General features: G+C 40.8%; 1 protein-coding gene across 1 annotated transcript in view; it reads right to left on the bottom strand.

The window, feature by feature from the left end:
• LOC134675852 (E3 ubiquitin-protein ligase CBL-B-B) overlaps positions 1 to 14,344 on the bottom strand; it is a 152,389-nt gene that overhangs the window by 18,960 nt on the left and 119,085 nt on the right. The window contains exons 4-9 of the mRNA XM_063534154.1: positions 12,736 to 12,861; positions 12,230 to 12,345; positions 10,743 to 10,849; positions 5,657 to 5,766; positions 4,308 to 4,384; positions 2,943 to 3,040 (exon numbers count right to left, since the gene is read on the bottom strand). Coding sequence (XP_063390224.1) covers positions 2,943 to 3,040; positions 4,308 to 4,384; positions 5,657 to 5,766; positions 10,743 to 10,849; positions 12,230 to 12,345; positions 12,736 to 12,861 — 634 coding nt within the window. The remainder of the gene's footprint in view (positions 1 to 2,942; positions 3,041 to 4,307; positions 4,385 to 5,656; positions 5,767 to 10,742; positions 10,850 to 12,229; positions 12,346 to 12,735; positions 12,862 to 14,344) is intronic.

Genomic DNA, 14,344 nt, shown 5'->3' with positions numbered 1-14,344 from the left:
TATGACTTTATCAGACATTGTCATTTGTCAATATTACACACATAGTAGCCAGGGAGGCTCGCGGGCCGCATGCGAGAGGTTCGCGGGCCGCAGATTGCCGACCACTGCTATGGCATCTGTTTTTTTGTATGGATAAATCCGATTAAATATACTACATATTAATAAACATAGAGATTTCGGTACTGACTTCTAATAATTTCAGCTCGTGTGCGGCGCGCCTATTACCGTGATGCGTAATAAATAGGGCAAATAAAGGGATTTTTACTCCCCTTTCAACAAAATTGGAAAGTTTTTTTGGATAGTTTTTTTTTTATGAGGTAACTGTAAATATATGGGTGTGGAGAACTTACTCAAAAATATGTCCCATAGTTCTAATTCGGTATCGTCTTGGGTCGTCCCATTCGTTTTTCGTCAAGTTCTTAAATTAGTCCTATTCTGCTTTCGTCACTCATTCTACATTCGTCACAATCGTCGGTGGCTTTCAATGTAGAATGAGTTTCACTGACATAAGAGTTATTATTATTGAGATCAGTGTTGCCAACTCGGATTTTGAAAAAATGCTAGATTAATGTCTAGATTATGCCAAAATTATGCCAAAGATTTATGTAACACCTATGCTAAAAAATGCTAAAAATTCACTTGAAATTAGACATTTAAAACACATACATTTTTCAAATTTGCCGCCTTTTTCTACTGACAAGATCTGCTTGACCAAATTTATATAGTCGATCAACGTACATTCCGTCCACAAAAGTCAAAATTCATATGAAAATATGAACCACATTAGGCGATGGCGCATATTGTTGCTGCCAAGTTAGTGCAAACTTGGCTTAGACTAAATTATGCTAAAAAATATGCCAGATGCTAAATGGAAAATTTTGGTGCCTAAGCGAGTGAAAATATGCCAGATCTGGCATCATTTATGCCAAGTTGGCAACACTGATTGAGATGATTTGTATAGGTACACCCATATTTTTACAGTTGACTGTACAGCCAAAGAATTTAATTGTCCACAACTTCTACCTTCATCACAGTGATATAATATGAAAAGGTGTTTTTCCATCTGTCTAATATCTTTGGTCCAATGTCATTGCGTCTCACTCTCTCTTCAAGCAAAATGTGAGACAAAAATACACATTGGACAAAGAAAATGGACAGTTGGGATACCACCCAAAGCCAATATGGATCTCATTTTATTTTCATTGTGATAAAGTATGAAGTGGAAAAGGGATCAAGTTCCATGACCGTAGCTAATTTTTGAAAGTAATAAATGAAACTAAATTAAAAAAGTACCTACCTACAATTTATTTCCAACAAAATTTGAACAAAAACGACACAAATAAAAGCAAAAACGCTAAATTGGCAAGCAACATTTAGTCAGGCCAAAATGGAGGCGTCAAAAATGCTTCATGCTTCAAAAAGCTAACAGAAATGGCGGATATCAACGGATACGAAATGCACGTTTAAAATGTATTTGATTGGAAATATGATTTGTCAATTTTATTTGAATAAGTGGCACATACCCAATTACCCATGTCACAGAAGAAATAATAGTACTACCGTACAGAAAGGACACTTCCTACAAACCCGAAGATTGACAGCGATTCAGGGTCGAGTCTATCCCTTTCTAATATATATCACTATCCCTTTCGGCTATTTAGGGTTGTCAAAATTCAAGTGATTATCTTATCTGTGGTCGTGCACGCACAAGGAAGTCAAGTGGTGCCATCCCTAATAATTGCTCGGAGCAATGCTGAGTCGAACGGAGCCGAGTTCGACCGAAGTCAGGAGTGTCTCCCCACTGTAGTTAATGAAAATGATAAATACTAAATAAGCATTATATTTTAGACCTCAAAGTACAAAATTGTACGTAAAGTAAAGTGTTTGCAAGTAAAGAAAAAAAAAAGAAAAAGATGTAAAGTGTTTGTAATCTTATAAGATTGCATATCATGACCACTTAAGATCATTATTGCAATGGGGTTGGCAACTGTCAAAGGTTTGCATAGATGGCGCCATCATAGCTTGCCCCTTTTTCTATGAGATTTGGCTTAAAAGGCTGGCATCCAGGGCATAAAATTCAATAAAAAAATGACACAATTCTAGGGATTGACAGGGCAAGCTATGATGGCGCCATCTGCTAAAAACATTCACCGGCTAACCCCAATAGGCAGCGCAGTATGCTGCTCGGAATTGGGCTTTTGAAAAAAAAAACAGGAACTATATGAACATGACTAGCCTTCAGGAAAAGTTAAAATATAAACCTAACTTTCGTCTTACCCAGCCAACCTAACAGTCCGTAAGCAGTCCTAGTTTTCTAAATTTAAACTTTAACAACATAGTTATAAAGTAGGCTTTCGCGTGGTCAGTTAGTATTCGTAAAGATAAGCCAGTCTATTGTAAAATGAACTTTATCGTGATACCCATACAGTTTATACTTCACCCGACCCATAGCATCCGTTGCTATTAGCCACTGCTCGCCATTGTAAAACGAACTTTATCGTGATACCCATACAGTTTATACTTCACCCGACCCATAGCATCCGTGGATATTAGCCACTGCTCGCCATTGTAAAACGAACTTTATCGTGATACCCATACAGTTTATACTTCACCCGACCCATAGCATCCGTTGCTATTAGCCACTGCTCGCCATTGTAAAACGAACTTTATCGTGATACCCATACAGTTTATACTTCACCCGACCCATAGCATCCGTGGATATTAGCCACTTCTCGCCATTGTAAAATGAACTTTATCGTAATACCCATACAGTTTTATACCTCACCCGACCCATAGCATCCGTGGATATTAGCCAGCTGCCATTGTAAAATGAACTTTATCGTGATACCAATAAAGTTTACACTTCACCCGACTACATCCGTTGATATTAGCCACTTCCAGCCATTGCAAAATGAACTTTAACGCTATAGCAATAAAGTTACCTCTGCATCGTCGATGTCGTCGGTGAGGCCGTTGAACGTGGTGTTCCTGGACGACCAGCCGTTGGCGCTCGCGTTGCTCGATATTGTGACGTCAACACCTGGAAATTATAATAAATCGTCACGTTCGGTTTTTGATATTTTTTTATACAGTTTTTAGGGTTCCGTACCCAAAGGGTAAAACGGGACCCTATTACTAAGACTTCGCTGTCCGTCCGTCCGTCCGTCTGTCCGCCTGTCTGTCACCAGGCTGTATCTCACGAACCGTGATAGCTAGACAGTTGAAATTTTCACAGATGATGTATTTCTGTTGCCGCTTTAACAACAAATACTAAAAACAGGATAAAATAAATATTTAAGTGGGGCTCCCATACAGCAAACGTGATTTTTGACCAAAGTTAAGCAACGTCGGGCGTGGTCAGTACTTGGATGGGTGACCGTTTTCTTTTTGCATTTTTTTCCGTTTTTTTTTTGTTTTATGGTACGGAACCCTTCGTGCGCGAGTCCGACTCGCACTTGCCCGGTTTTTTTATAATTTATAACGTCAATTTATCCTGTTTCTTTATGAGAACCAGTTAAAGAAAGACAGAAATAAGAGTCAAATACAAACGTTTCGTGTAGAAACCGTACTAATGCCAATAAGGTCTAATTTTTCCTCCGGGTTTTACAAGGTCAGATGGCGATCGCTTTAGTTAACACTAGACCCCATGAGCTGTGACAAAAAGCCGGGACAACACGAGGAAGATAATGATGATTTAGGCAGAAAAACAAAAGTAGTCTTTCGTTCACAAAAATTAGGTACAGTCGACGTCAAAGATATGTTTACACTTTTCGCCTTATTACAAAGGAGTAAGGTGCAAAAGTGTAAATATATCTTTGACTTCGACTGTACAAATAGCACCACTCTTATATAAGGTCCACCGATGTACAGTGAATTTCTCTTCTTCCTCGCGTTATCCCGGCATTTTGCCACGGCTCATGGGAGCCTGGGGTCCGCTTGACAACTAATCCCATGATTTGGCGTAGGCACTAGTTATTACGAAAGCGACTGCCACCTGACCTTCCAACCCAGAGGGGAAACTAGGCCTTATTGGGATTAAGTCCGGTTTCCTCACGATGTTTTTCCTTCACCGAAAAACGACTGGCAAATATCAAACGATATTTCGTACATAAGTTCCGAAAAACTCATTGGTACGAGCCGGGGTTTGAACCCGCCACCTCCGGATTGAAAGTCGCACGCTCTTACCGCTAGGCCACCAGCGCTTCCGATGTACAGTGAACATTGTAGGCAATGGTATGACTCCGACTTAGTTTTGGTATGCACTAAATTATCAGGCACAGAAAAGGCAAATTCTAATTAATACTAACTTGATCCATTGCAACCAGAAGACCCCGATGAACCTGACGAATTCGAAGATACTTGTTTCACAGCAGTTTTTGTGTGTCTGTGGAAAGCGAAATGTATTGATTAGGTTAAAACAACTAAGCCCCTCCAATAGCCCAACCCAAAGAGATATGCCTCTGTAGTCTGTATCTTTAGGTATTTAAATGGTATCGTCTTGGGTCTTCCCATTCGTTTTTCGTCAAGTTCTTAAATTAGTCCTATTCTGCTTTCGTCACTCATTCTACATTGAAAGCCACCGACGAGTGTAAAAGCAGAATATGACTAATTTAAGAACTTGACGAAAAACGAATGGGACGACCCAAGACGATACCATTTAAAGAAAAGTAAACAATTTGTACCTTTTCGGTTATTATAACATTTATTGGTTAACCGACCAATTAAAAAACCGCCTGGATCAGTCACTGAACGACCTGACTTTAACCTGCATTAACTATTTGATCGTGTAATGTTTTCATCTACCCTGAACTGGCCTAAGGAGCCATTTGAGGGTAGATTTTGTTTAGGCACTGGTCCCACTGCGAGCTAGTAAGCTATGAGCTATCGGCTATAAACACGAACAAAAGATAAGCACTCCCGTGTAAATAAAAGAGACAAGGCGATATTTATAGTTACTCGCCCAGCAGTGAGCTATAAATATCGCCGTGTCTCTTTTATTTACACGGGAGTGCTTATCTTTTGTTCGTGTTTATAGCCGATAGCTAATAGCTTACTAGCTCGCGGTGGGACCAGTGCTTTATGGCACTTGTTGGTTAACCAATAAATGTTATAACTACCCGAAAATTTACAAATTGTTTACTTTTATTCAAATACCTAAAGATACAGAGTGATTGGGTGAAAGAGGATATGAGAAAGAAAGGAGTGCTGAGGACACGAAAGACAGAGGAGAATGGAAGAGAAAAACATGTTGTGCCGACCCCACATAACGTGGGATAAGGGCAGGGGAAAGAAGACCTAAAGATACAGAGTGTAGTCTCAAAGAAGGTAACTCGAAAACTTATGAGAAAGAAAGGAGTGAGTGCTGAGGACACGAAAGACAGAGGAGAATGGAAGAGAAAAATATGTTGTGCCGACCCCACATAACGTGGGATAAGGGCAGGGGAAAGAAGACCTAAAGATACAGAGTGTAGTCTCAAAGAAGGTAACTCGAAAACTTATGAGAAAGAAAGGAGTGAGTGCTGAGGACACGAAAGACAGAGGAGAATGGAAGAGAAAAACATGTTGTGCCGACCCCACATGACGTGGGATAAGGGCAGGGGAAAGAAGACCTAAAGATACAGAGTGTAGTCTCAAAGAAGGTAACATTAAAACTCACTTTTCGCCTGAAGTGTTAGGCGGCCGCGGGGGCACGAAGGCGTCCACCACAACTTGTTCTGTGCCCTTGATTTCCGCGCGGCAGAATGGACAGCCCTGGCCTTCTGAGTCCTGAAAAAGATAACGGTCAATTCTGGTTATTGGGAAACTTCGTTGTAATTGGGATACATACATACATATAATCACGCCTATTTCCCGGAGGGGTAGGAAGAGACCACGGATTTCCGCTTGCTACGATCCTGACATACCTCTTTCGCTTCCTTCACATTCACGACATTCCTCATACACGCTCGCCGGTTTAGGGTGCTCTTGACCTGGCCTTTCTTCAGGATGTAGTTGGGATGACAATCAAAATGTAACACCTTAACCTTTCTTGGCACTCGGCATTTTGAACTTTCCGTTATCGCGTTATTATCCTCCTAAGGCCCAAAGTCCTACCTATAGTACTTATTCAGTTCAATGAAATTTAAATCATATTCGATTGGAACAGAGTTGATTTTGCTTTGTTACAACGCAAAATCAACTCTATTTCCTATAGTGTAGGTTCAAATTTCTGTGGCAAATTTTGCATTTTTCATTTGTATGACTGGGCCTAAGGAGGTTATTTACTAATCGAATTGAAATTCTGAGGTAGGTCACATCGGGATTGGGGTGGAGCGTTTTCGTTCCAGTGGTGGTGTAAAGGGGCCCACTGATTAACAGTCTGCCGGACGGTATCGGCCTGTCAGTTAAAACAAAATTTTGACAGTTCCGAACAACTAACAGGCCGATACCGTCCGGCGGACTGATAATCAGTGGGGCCCTTTAGATCAAAATTTAATGTAGACAAGAATTTTGCGAGGCTAGGGGTGGTCGGAGACGTCGAAGTAAGCCCGATTTAGACGATGCGGGTTTTGATCGGTCAGTTGAATTGGACGTAACCAACAGTCCGCAATGTAACTAAAATCGCATGTGAGTTCGCGCGCCGGCTAAATCAGCCCTTAAGCATTAGCCATTAGGGCGCGAGGCCACTTGGATCACGAGTCTACATATACATAAGTTGGAGTCTACATGCAGCTACCGCTGAAAATGGTTCGTTCTGTATGAAACACTTTTTTTTTGGCTTATGTCAGGCGTGGCTCGCTCCGCGATTTCGTTGCTTTGCTACAGGTAGCTAAAAGTAGGTATATCCGTTCCACACCTATTTTGGTGGCTAGCCATAAGCCGCGCGTGGCGCTGTCGCCACCTAGCGGCCATCTGTCCTGATCGTAACAGACGCGTTTTACTATTATTTATTCTGTGCCTATGTTAGATATGTCGCGAGCCACATGTACCTACCGGAAAAATAAAACTTACATCCTTATAAAATCCCATTAACTATTCCGAGAACCGGAAGCGATATACATCTGAATATAGGTATGCTGGAAAATAGTTTATCATTTCCTCGTTTTGGGAAATTTGAATTTCATTAATTAAAATTAAAACATAAACATTTACAATACCTATAGGATTGAATGGGTTCCTTAACCTACACAGTGGGGATTTCATATCGTCACAATGAGTGAGTGGGTTTTGGTAGTGACCACGGAATTGTTTCCTTATTATTATTTTTTTATGTGATAGTCAGCAAACGAGCTGACGAGCCGCCTGATGGGAAGCGGTCATCGTCGCCCATGGACATAAGTTACATCACAGGAGCCACTTAACCTTTTCGACGCCGTGTCAAACACAAAAGCTGTCACTCGGACGCCACGTCACCGAAGTGTCAAAACTGAAATTAAACTTTATCCATATGCACGTAGGTTTGTGTTGATCTGTGCTCTGTGACCGATTAACCCATTTTTGGCGTTGGGCCCGCGGTGCGGATATATCGGTTAAGCGTTGTCGACCCTTGAGAACCCTAAATGCCCGCTTCTTGAAGAATCCCATATCGTACCATGCGTGTATGTGTGTGTGTGTGTGTGTGTGTGTGTGTGTGTGTGTTTGTGTATTGTGTATGTGTGTATTTCCAATTTAATTAGGGATTTTTAGGGTTCCGAACCCAAAGGGAAAAAGAACGGGACCCTATTACTAAGACTCCGCTGTCCTTCTGTCCGTCTGTCTGTCATCAGCCTGTATCTCATGAACTGTGATAGCTAGACAGTTGAAATTTTCACAGATGATGTATTTCTATTGCCACTATAACAATAAATACTAAAATCAGAATATGGTAGATATTTAAGTGGGGTTCCCATACAAGAAACGTGATTTTTTTGCCGTTTCTTGCGTAATGGTACTTCGTGCGCAAATCTGACACGCACTTCGCCGGTATTTAATAATTTTTAAAAACTCAAACGTCAAACTCAATTGCTATTTACTATAGTCGCACCAATAAAAGTCTGCAGCGGATTTGATAGCCCACGGAGCGTAAGTGTTATTTATACGTCATAATTTGATAGAAGTTTGACGTTTAAAATGACACTTGCACTGAGTGGGCTATCAAAATCGCTGCAGACTTTTTACGGTCTAACTTTAATATATGTTGTTCACCATATGATTGTTCCAACTACGCAGAAGCCTTAAGTAAACCTACATCCGGCCGAGTATCAGCTAACGTTTCATATGAATCCATTAGGGAATGAACAAGGGAAAACCGACGTTTCAAATTAATTAAATACGCGGAAGCTCAAAAAGAATGAATAAACTGTTATTTAATTTGTTTCAATTTGGATAAAGCTGGGAAAATTCACGGTGTAGGTAATTTAAGAGAAAACGTCACTAAATATGTGTCAAAAACACGAGATAAGGCCTTATTTAGACGGTGCGAGAACTCGCATGCGAGTTTCATTACATTGCGGCTTTTGATCGGTCGGTTGAATTGGACGTAACCAACAGTTCGCAATGTAATCGCATGCAAGTTCGCGTGCCATCTAAATCAGCTCTAAAGTGTCATCATCATCAGTATTTAAGAGCTATGCTCTTGTCGGTGGAGTAATCGCCACTCTTCTTTTTGCTGGGCCAGCCTTTTAACTCCCTCGTACGACACGACCGAAACTTTATCTTTTATTTGGCTGAGATGTGTGAGCCTGGGCCTTCATCTGCGTCTTTTCCCCTCAATCTTGCCTTCCAGGATGTTTAAAAATAATCTGTCGTGCCGTATCAGGTGGCCAACCATCTTGCCCCTTCTGTTAGATATTGTATCTAACAGGCATCTCTTCTCTCCTGCCATGCTCAGGACCATGCTCTAAAGTGTATCCCACCAAAAACATAAATGTAAAAAAGGAGAGCCAAGTTCAATACAAAAATTATGCTTGGCTGTGGGGCTCGCCGCAAAAAGAATGGAGATCTAAATGAGTGCCACTGCCAAGTTCTATGCAAAATCCAAATATGTATTTATAGGAACAAAATAACATTATAAACAAGTATTAAACTCTATTTCTTTGCTTTATTGGATACCTATAACAATTGCTGTTATTTAAAAAAATGTGAGATCTTAAAGTAGGTTAGATTTGACTTGGCCAGTTTTCATTATATCAATCATTTTATATATATTGTAATTCTGATAAAACCTGGCCAAGCCAAATCTAACCTACTTTAAGATCTCACATTTTTTTAAATAACAGCAATTGTTATAGGTATCCAATAAAGCAAAGAAATAGAGTTTAATACTTGTTTATAATGTTATTTTGTTCCTATAAATACATATTTGGATTTTGCATAGAACTTGGCAGTGGCACTCATTTAGATCTCCATTCTTTTTGCGGCGAGCCCCACAGCCAAGCATAATTTTTGTATTGAACTTGGCTCTCCTTTTTTACATTTATGTTTTTGGTGGGATATCAATACTTTTTGTAAAGAAAACTAGGCAGGTATTGAGATTTAATGTTTTTTCTTGTGTTTCCGCTGTATGGTTTTTACTTCTGTTCTTTGTATAATTATGTGGTACCGCGCGCCGCCGACGACACACCGTTGGCCGGTTGTTTAGAGCGTATTAAAAGTTTTTTGTATGGGGACACCACTTATTTTTTGACTTTATTTTAATATAGCAAATATAATAATACATATATTGGGGTAGTTTCAAATATCTGCTTGTAGCGGTTCCAACGCTACAATAAAAAAATATTTTTTTGTATGGGGACCCCCCCCATTTTTTAACATTTTTTATATTTTTAGATTTTTTCCTACGCTTACACACAATAACCGAGCTGGATTCCAAATTTCATCCTTCTAGGTCATCTGGAAGTAGGTTAGGTTTAGGTACTTATATGTCAGTCCCAATAAAAAGTGGTTTTTTTGTATGGGGACCCGCCCTATTTTTTAACTTTATTTTATTTTTAGATTTTTTCCTACGGTTACACACAATAACCAAGCTGGATTCCAAATTTCATCCTTCTAGGTCATCTGGAAGTAGGTTAGGTTTAGGTACTTATATCAGTCCCAATAAAAAATGGTTTTTTTGTATGGGGACCCCCCCTATTTTTAAACTTTATTTTATTTTTAGATTTTTTCCTACGGTTACACACAATAACCAAGCTGGATTCCAAATTTCATCCTTCTAGGTCATCTGGAAGTAGGTTAGGTTTAGGTACTATAAGTCATAAGTCAGTCTTAAAATTTACGACTTTTTGACCTTCATACCTTTATAACCGTTTGAGCTAGCTTCATGAAATTTGGGCTTCTAGATATCCTTATGGATATAATTAAACACACGTAGTTTTATGTGTTTACGTCAAAGATGTTTTGAGTTATAGAAGGGTCAAAAGTGGCACCAAGTGGTTCGTGTAATATTACACTCGGCGCTGGCTAGCCAGTTCCTTTGCTTGAACTTGGCTTGACACGCTGCCGCGTGTCTAGATGTACTCACAATTTGCCAAGCGGTGAGACACGGTGTACAGAGTAGATGCCCGCACGGCTCTATTCTGATATCTGTCGTTCTCGGCGTAGATCTTGCACTTAATTTGATATGCCGATTCGTTGAAAACATGTGACGTCACACCAGGGGGAGAGGGGTTTGCCAAATGTGACCAAGTGTGACAAGGAGGGAGGAGGGCTCGACCAATTGGTTGAAAACGTCACTAAATATGTGTCAAAAACACGAGAGAGTAAAGTATAAATATGTAGGTACTCACAATTTGCCAAGCAGTGAGACACGGTGTACAGAGTAGATGTCCGCACGGCTCTATTCTGATGTCTTTGTCGTTTTCGGCGCAGATCTTACACAGTTGAAACGTGCTTCCTGTAACACAGACGTTTTTCATATAATATTACATATATTCTGAGGAAGTCACACGTGTCAAGTTCCAGGGCTCTATGCGGAAGGCAGAAGATCGGCCAGGTTGGAGAGCAATCCAAGTTAAAGCGACTTATGGTGGTCACGACCCTCAGTCATGAGGTTTCGACGAAGAAGAGAGATATTCTGACAGAGATCTGTCTGTGGACAGATGCTGCACTTGATCGGGAGGATTGGAAGTCTAGGGGGGAGGCATTTGCCCAGCAGTGGGACACCTTATAGGCTCGTAAAAAAAAAGAATGTAATCCGGGTGAAATACACGAAGAAATATTATCGGTGATCAGGAACCAATTTTTCTAAGTCAGTCATCGATGGCGATCACATTAAACTATGTGACCAATCCCGAACCGACCAATTACAAAACCGCCTGGATCAGTCACCGAACGACCTGACTTTAACCTACATTATTTGATCGTGTAATGTTTTCATCTACCCTCAACTGGCTTAAGGAGCCATTTGAGGGTCATCATCATTATCATCTCAGCCATAAGACGTCCACTGCTGAATACAGGCCTCCCCCTTGTTATGGGAGGTGAATGCCATAATCGCCACGCTTGGCAGGCGGGTTGGCGATCGCAGTGGAGTACACCGAATTTGAGGGACGCTGCTGCCCGTCCACCGGTGGTCTTGGACGTAGTTTAAGGACATACCCGGGTCCATTTGAGGGTAGATTTTGTTTACTCTTATTTAAATACCTAAAGATACAGAGTATAGTCACAGTACACTAAGAACAGTAGTGAATCTAAGACCGCTCGGCAAGTTATTTGCCTACTCTTGCGTTGGCGCTTAGGGTTGCCACTTTTATTGTACCTTCATACTGATACGCGACCCGGCCGCCGCGCCCCGCGCCCCACGGCGGGTTGGTCAACGACACCTTCTCGTAACTCATGAGGCCCTGGTACTTGTGTTGCGCTAAATTCAATTTTTAAAGAGATTTTTTCTCGATTTTAGCCACCGTAGCCTATGGAGACTAACAAGTAACGCTAAGCGGTATTCGTAGGCAATGGATGTTCCTATATTAAGGGTGTCACATGTGCGTTTCTGACTTATGATGCAATTGTTCCTACAATACAATACGACAGCGGAAAGCTGTACTGAGGCCTACCGAGAGCAGACAAATGCGAGCGTACTCGAATGCATGCGATCAAAGTCGCGGTACAGCCCACACTGCCGCCACCGTATTCCCCCGTATTTTATGCTAATGTGTGCGTGGCAGCGCGTGCGTACACGGCGTCCGGTGCGCACGCACACATTCAAGCCCGCAGCGGCACATTTCTATGAAGATTCACTACTGTTCATGTTCTGTAGTATAGTAGTAATACTGACCCATCTCGCAATAAAGCTCGTACTGTTCTTGAGTGACGGTGATGTGGTCCTCAGCCGGAGATATGATGGCGCTGCTCAGGTCTGGATTAACGTCTCTCCCATCAGGGTATAGGTAGCTGAAAAATAACGTTTATTTTACAACTATGGAACAGTTTTCTTTGTTTTTATGTCACATTTAGATTATAAACTGTAATAGATGTTATTACATTCGATTACGGCATTCACCCCCATGGAAAAGTCACATAAACCACGGCCCCGAGGTTACGGCGACCCCAGGGTGCCCTGGTTATTCTAGCGGCCAGGGTATTAGCGGGGTCAGGGGCGCTGCAAAGGTCGCGGGAGTCCGCTGGATGCGGGTGGCGCAAGACCAGTCGTTGTGGCTTTGGGGGAGGCCTAATGTCCAGCAGTGGACGTCCTCTGGCTGATATGATGATGATGAATAGATGTCATAGACTAAAGAAGAAATCCCCAAAGACCTTTCAAACAATAAATAGGTTTTAACTTACAATCCCTCTCTATACCCGTCGAGAAGAGCTTGCACCAAACTCTTGTTCTGCGGAATGGTCTGGAGAATCTCACCGTCGACGGTCACGTAGCCTATTGCCCATTGGCCCAGTCTTGTACACGATAATCTGAAAAAAAAGAACACTTTTTAAGAACTAGGGAGAGTAAACTGATGTCCTGCTAAAAAAGATGTAGCTTTATTGAATTATATTTGAGTGATATAAAGTTAAAATGTAACTGTGAGATCCTCGCATTTCTGCCCGTACAAGATTAGAACATTGAGCTTTATTGCTTAATATAAAAGTCCAGTTTTAAATAATTGACCTGATTATGATACGTTATGACACTTATGACTAAAGTTCTTTGGTGAATAACATTGTCCGTGACACATGACGTCAGCGTTACGTTACGCGTTACGCTGAATCGAGTTTATCATTTTTTCCCCACCTCAAAAAGTGCTCAACGCCGCTAAAGAAGTTTTCACTTCAAAAAGGTCAGTGACTTTTGTTCCAGAATTCGAGGCATTCTTCCCTTGATAAACTGAGGGTTAAGGTAGACTGTTTGTTCTTCAAAGAGCCATGACTGAGCACCGTATTACCCGCTAACAAGCCTATTTATCATGTTTCGATATAAAGGTAAGATTGTCAGAGAAATTACACAAAATTTCGCTGTAATGCGTTTTTAATCTTGTTATGGGAAATGTCGAGTTGTATAAGGACCAAAGCGCAATGTACCCGTTAACCTACTTTGATAAATAAAAGAAACGCGATCTCATTCAAGCACGTTTTCTTGTCATAAAAAGATTAATATCTTATTTATTTGTGAAACGCTTTGCACATTCTCAGGTTTTTAAACGACTTCAAGATTTGTAATATTGCCTCGTCAGAATATTGCTTCTTTTTTCATATGCCACAACTTTAACAGTTACCAATCCCATTCTTAAAGGGTGTTTTATACTAAACAGCAATTCATGAACCTAGTAAATTAACATTTAAATACGGATCCACGTGTTATTTCCCGTCTCAATCTAATTTAGTCCCCTGTTTAACAATAATAAATATAACGGCGGCTTTGCGGTTTTACCTGGAATCACATGTTGTATTCTCGGAACTTTGTTATTTATGAAGCGTTTGAGGTTAGAATTTGAGCTAGCTGAATGAACCTTTATGTATATTATTCACGTTAAGTAGTTTTGGTTCTCCAACGATGTTTGCATAAAGCTGTTATAGGCAAAATTGAGTACGGTCTTCATCAATTAAATACATTGTAACTAGAGGCCGGGTAAGCTTAGAAATTAATTAGCACACATTGTGGGCAACCAATAAATGATCCATGATATAATGTCAATTTCATCTCATTTTATCAATATTCCGTAGGTAAACATATTACAATGTAAGGGGTCATTCATTAATTACGGCACACGTTTAGGGGTTGGGAGGGGGTCGAGAAAGTGTGACATGTTGTGACAAGGGGCAAGCCCATCACTCCGCTTTAAGGACTGCGAGATAGTTGCGTTTGACATCAACTGCAACTCAAGGGAAGACCTAGCATCAAACCGCATTAAGGGGAAGAACAGCATTTTAAAAAGACATGACAGATCGTGGTTTCTTG

The sequence above is a fragment of the Cydia fagiglandana genome, chromosome 23 (genome assembly GCF_963556715.1).
Source record: "Cydia fagiglandana chromosome 23, ilCydFagi1.1, whole genome shotgun sequence".
Taxonomy (NCBI): domain Eukaryota; kingdom Metazoa; phylum Arthropoda; class Insecta; order Lepidoptera; family Tortricidae; genus Cydia; species Cydia fagiglandana.
This window is presented reverse-complemented; position numbering and strand designations above follow the sequence as displayed.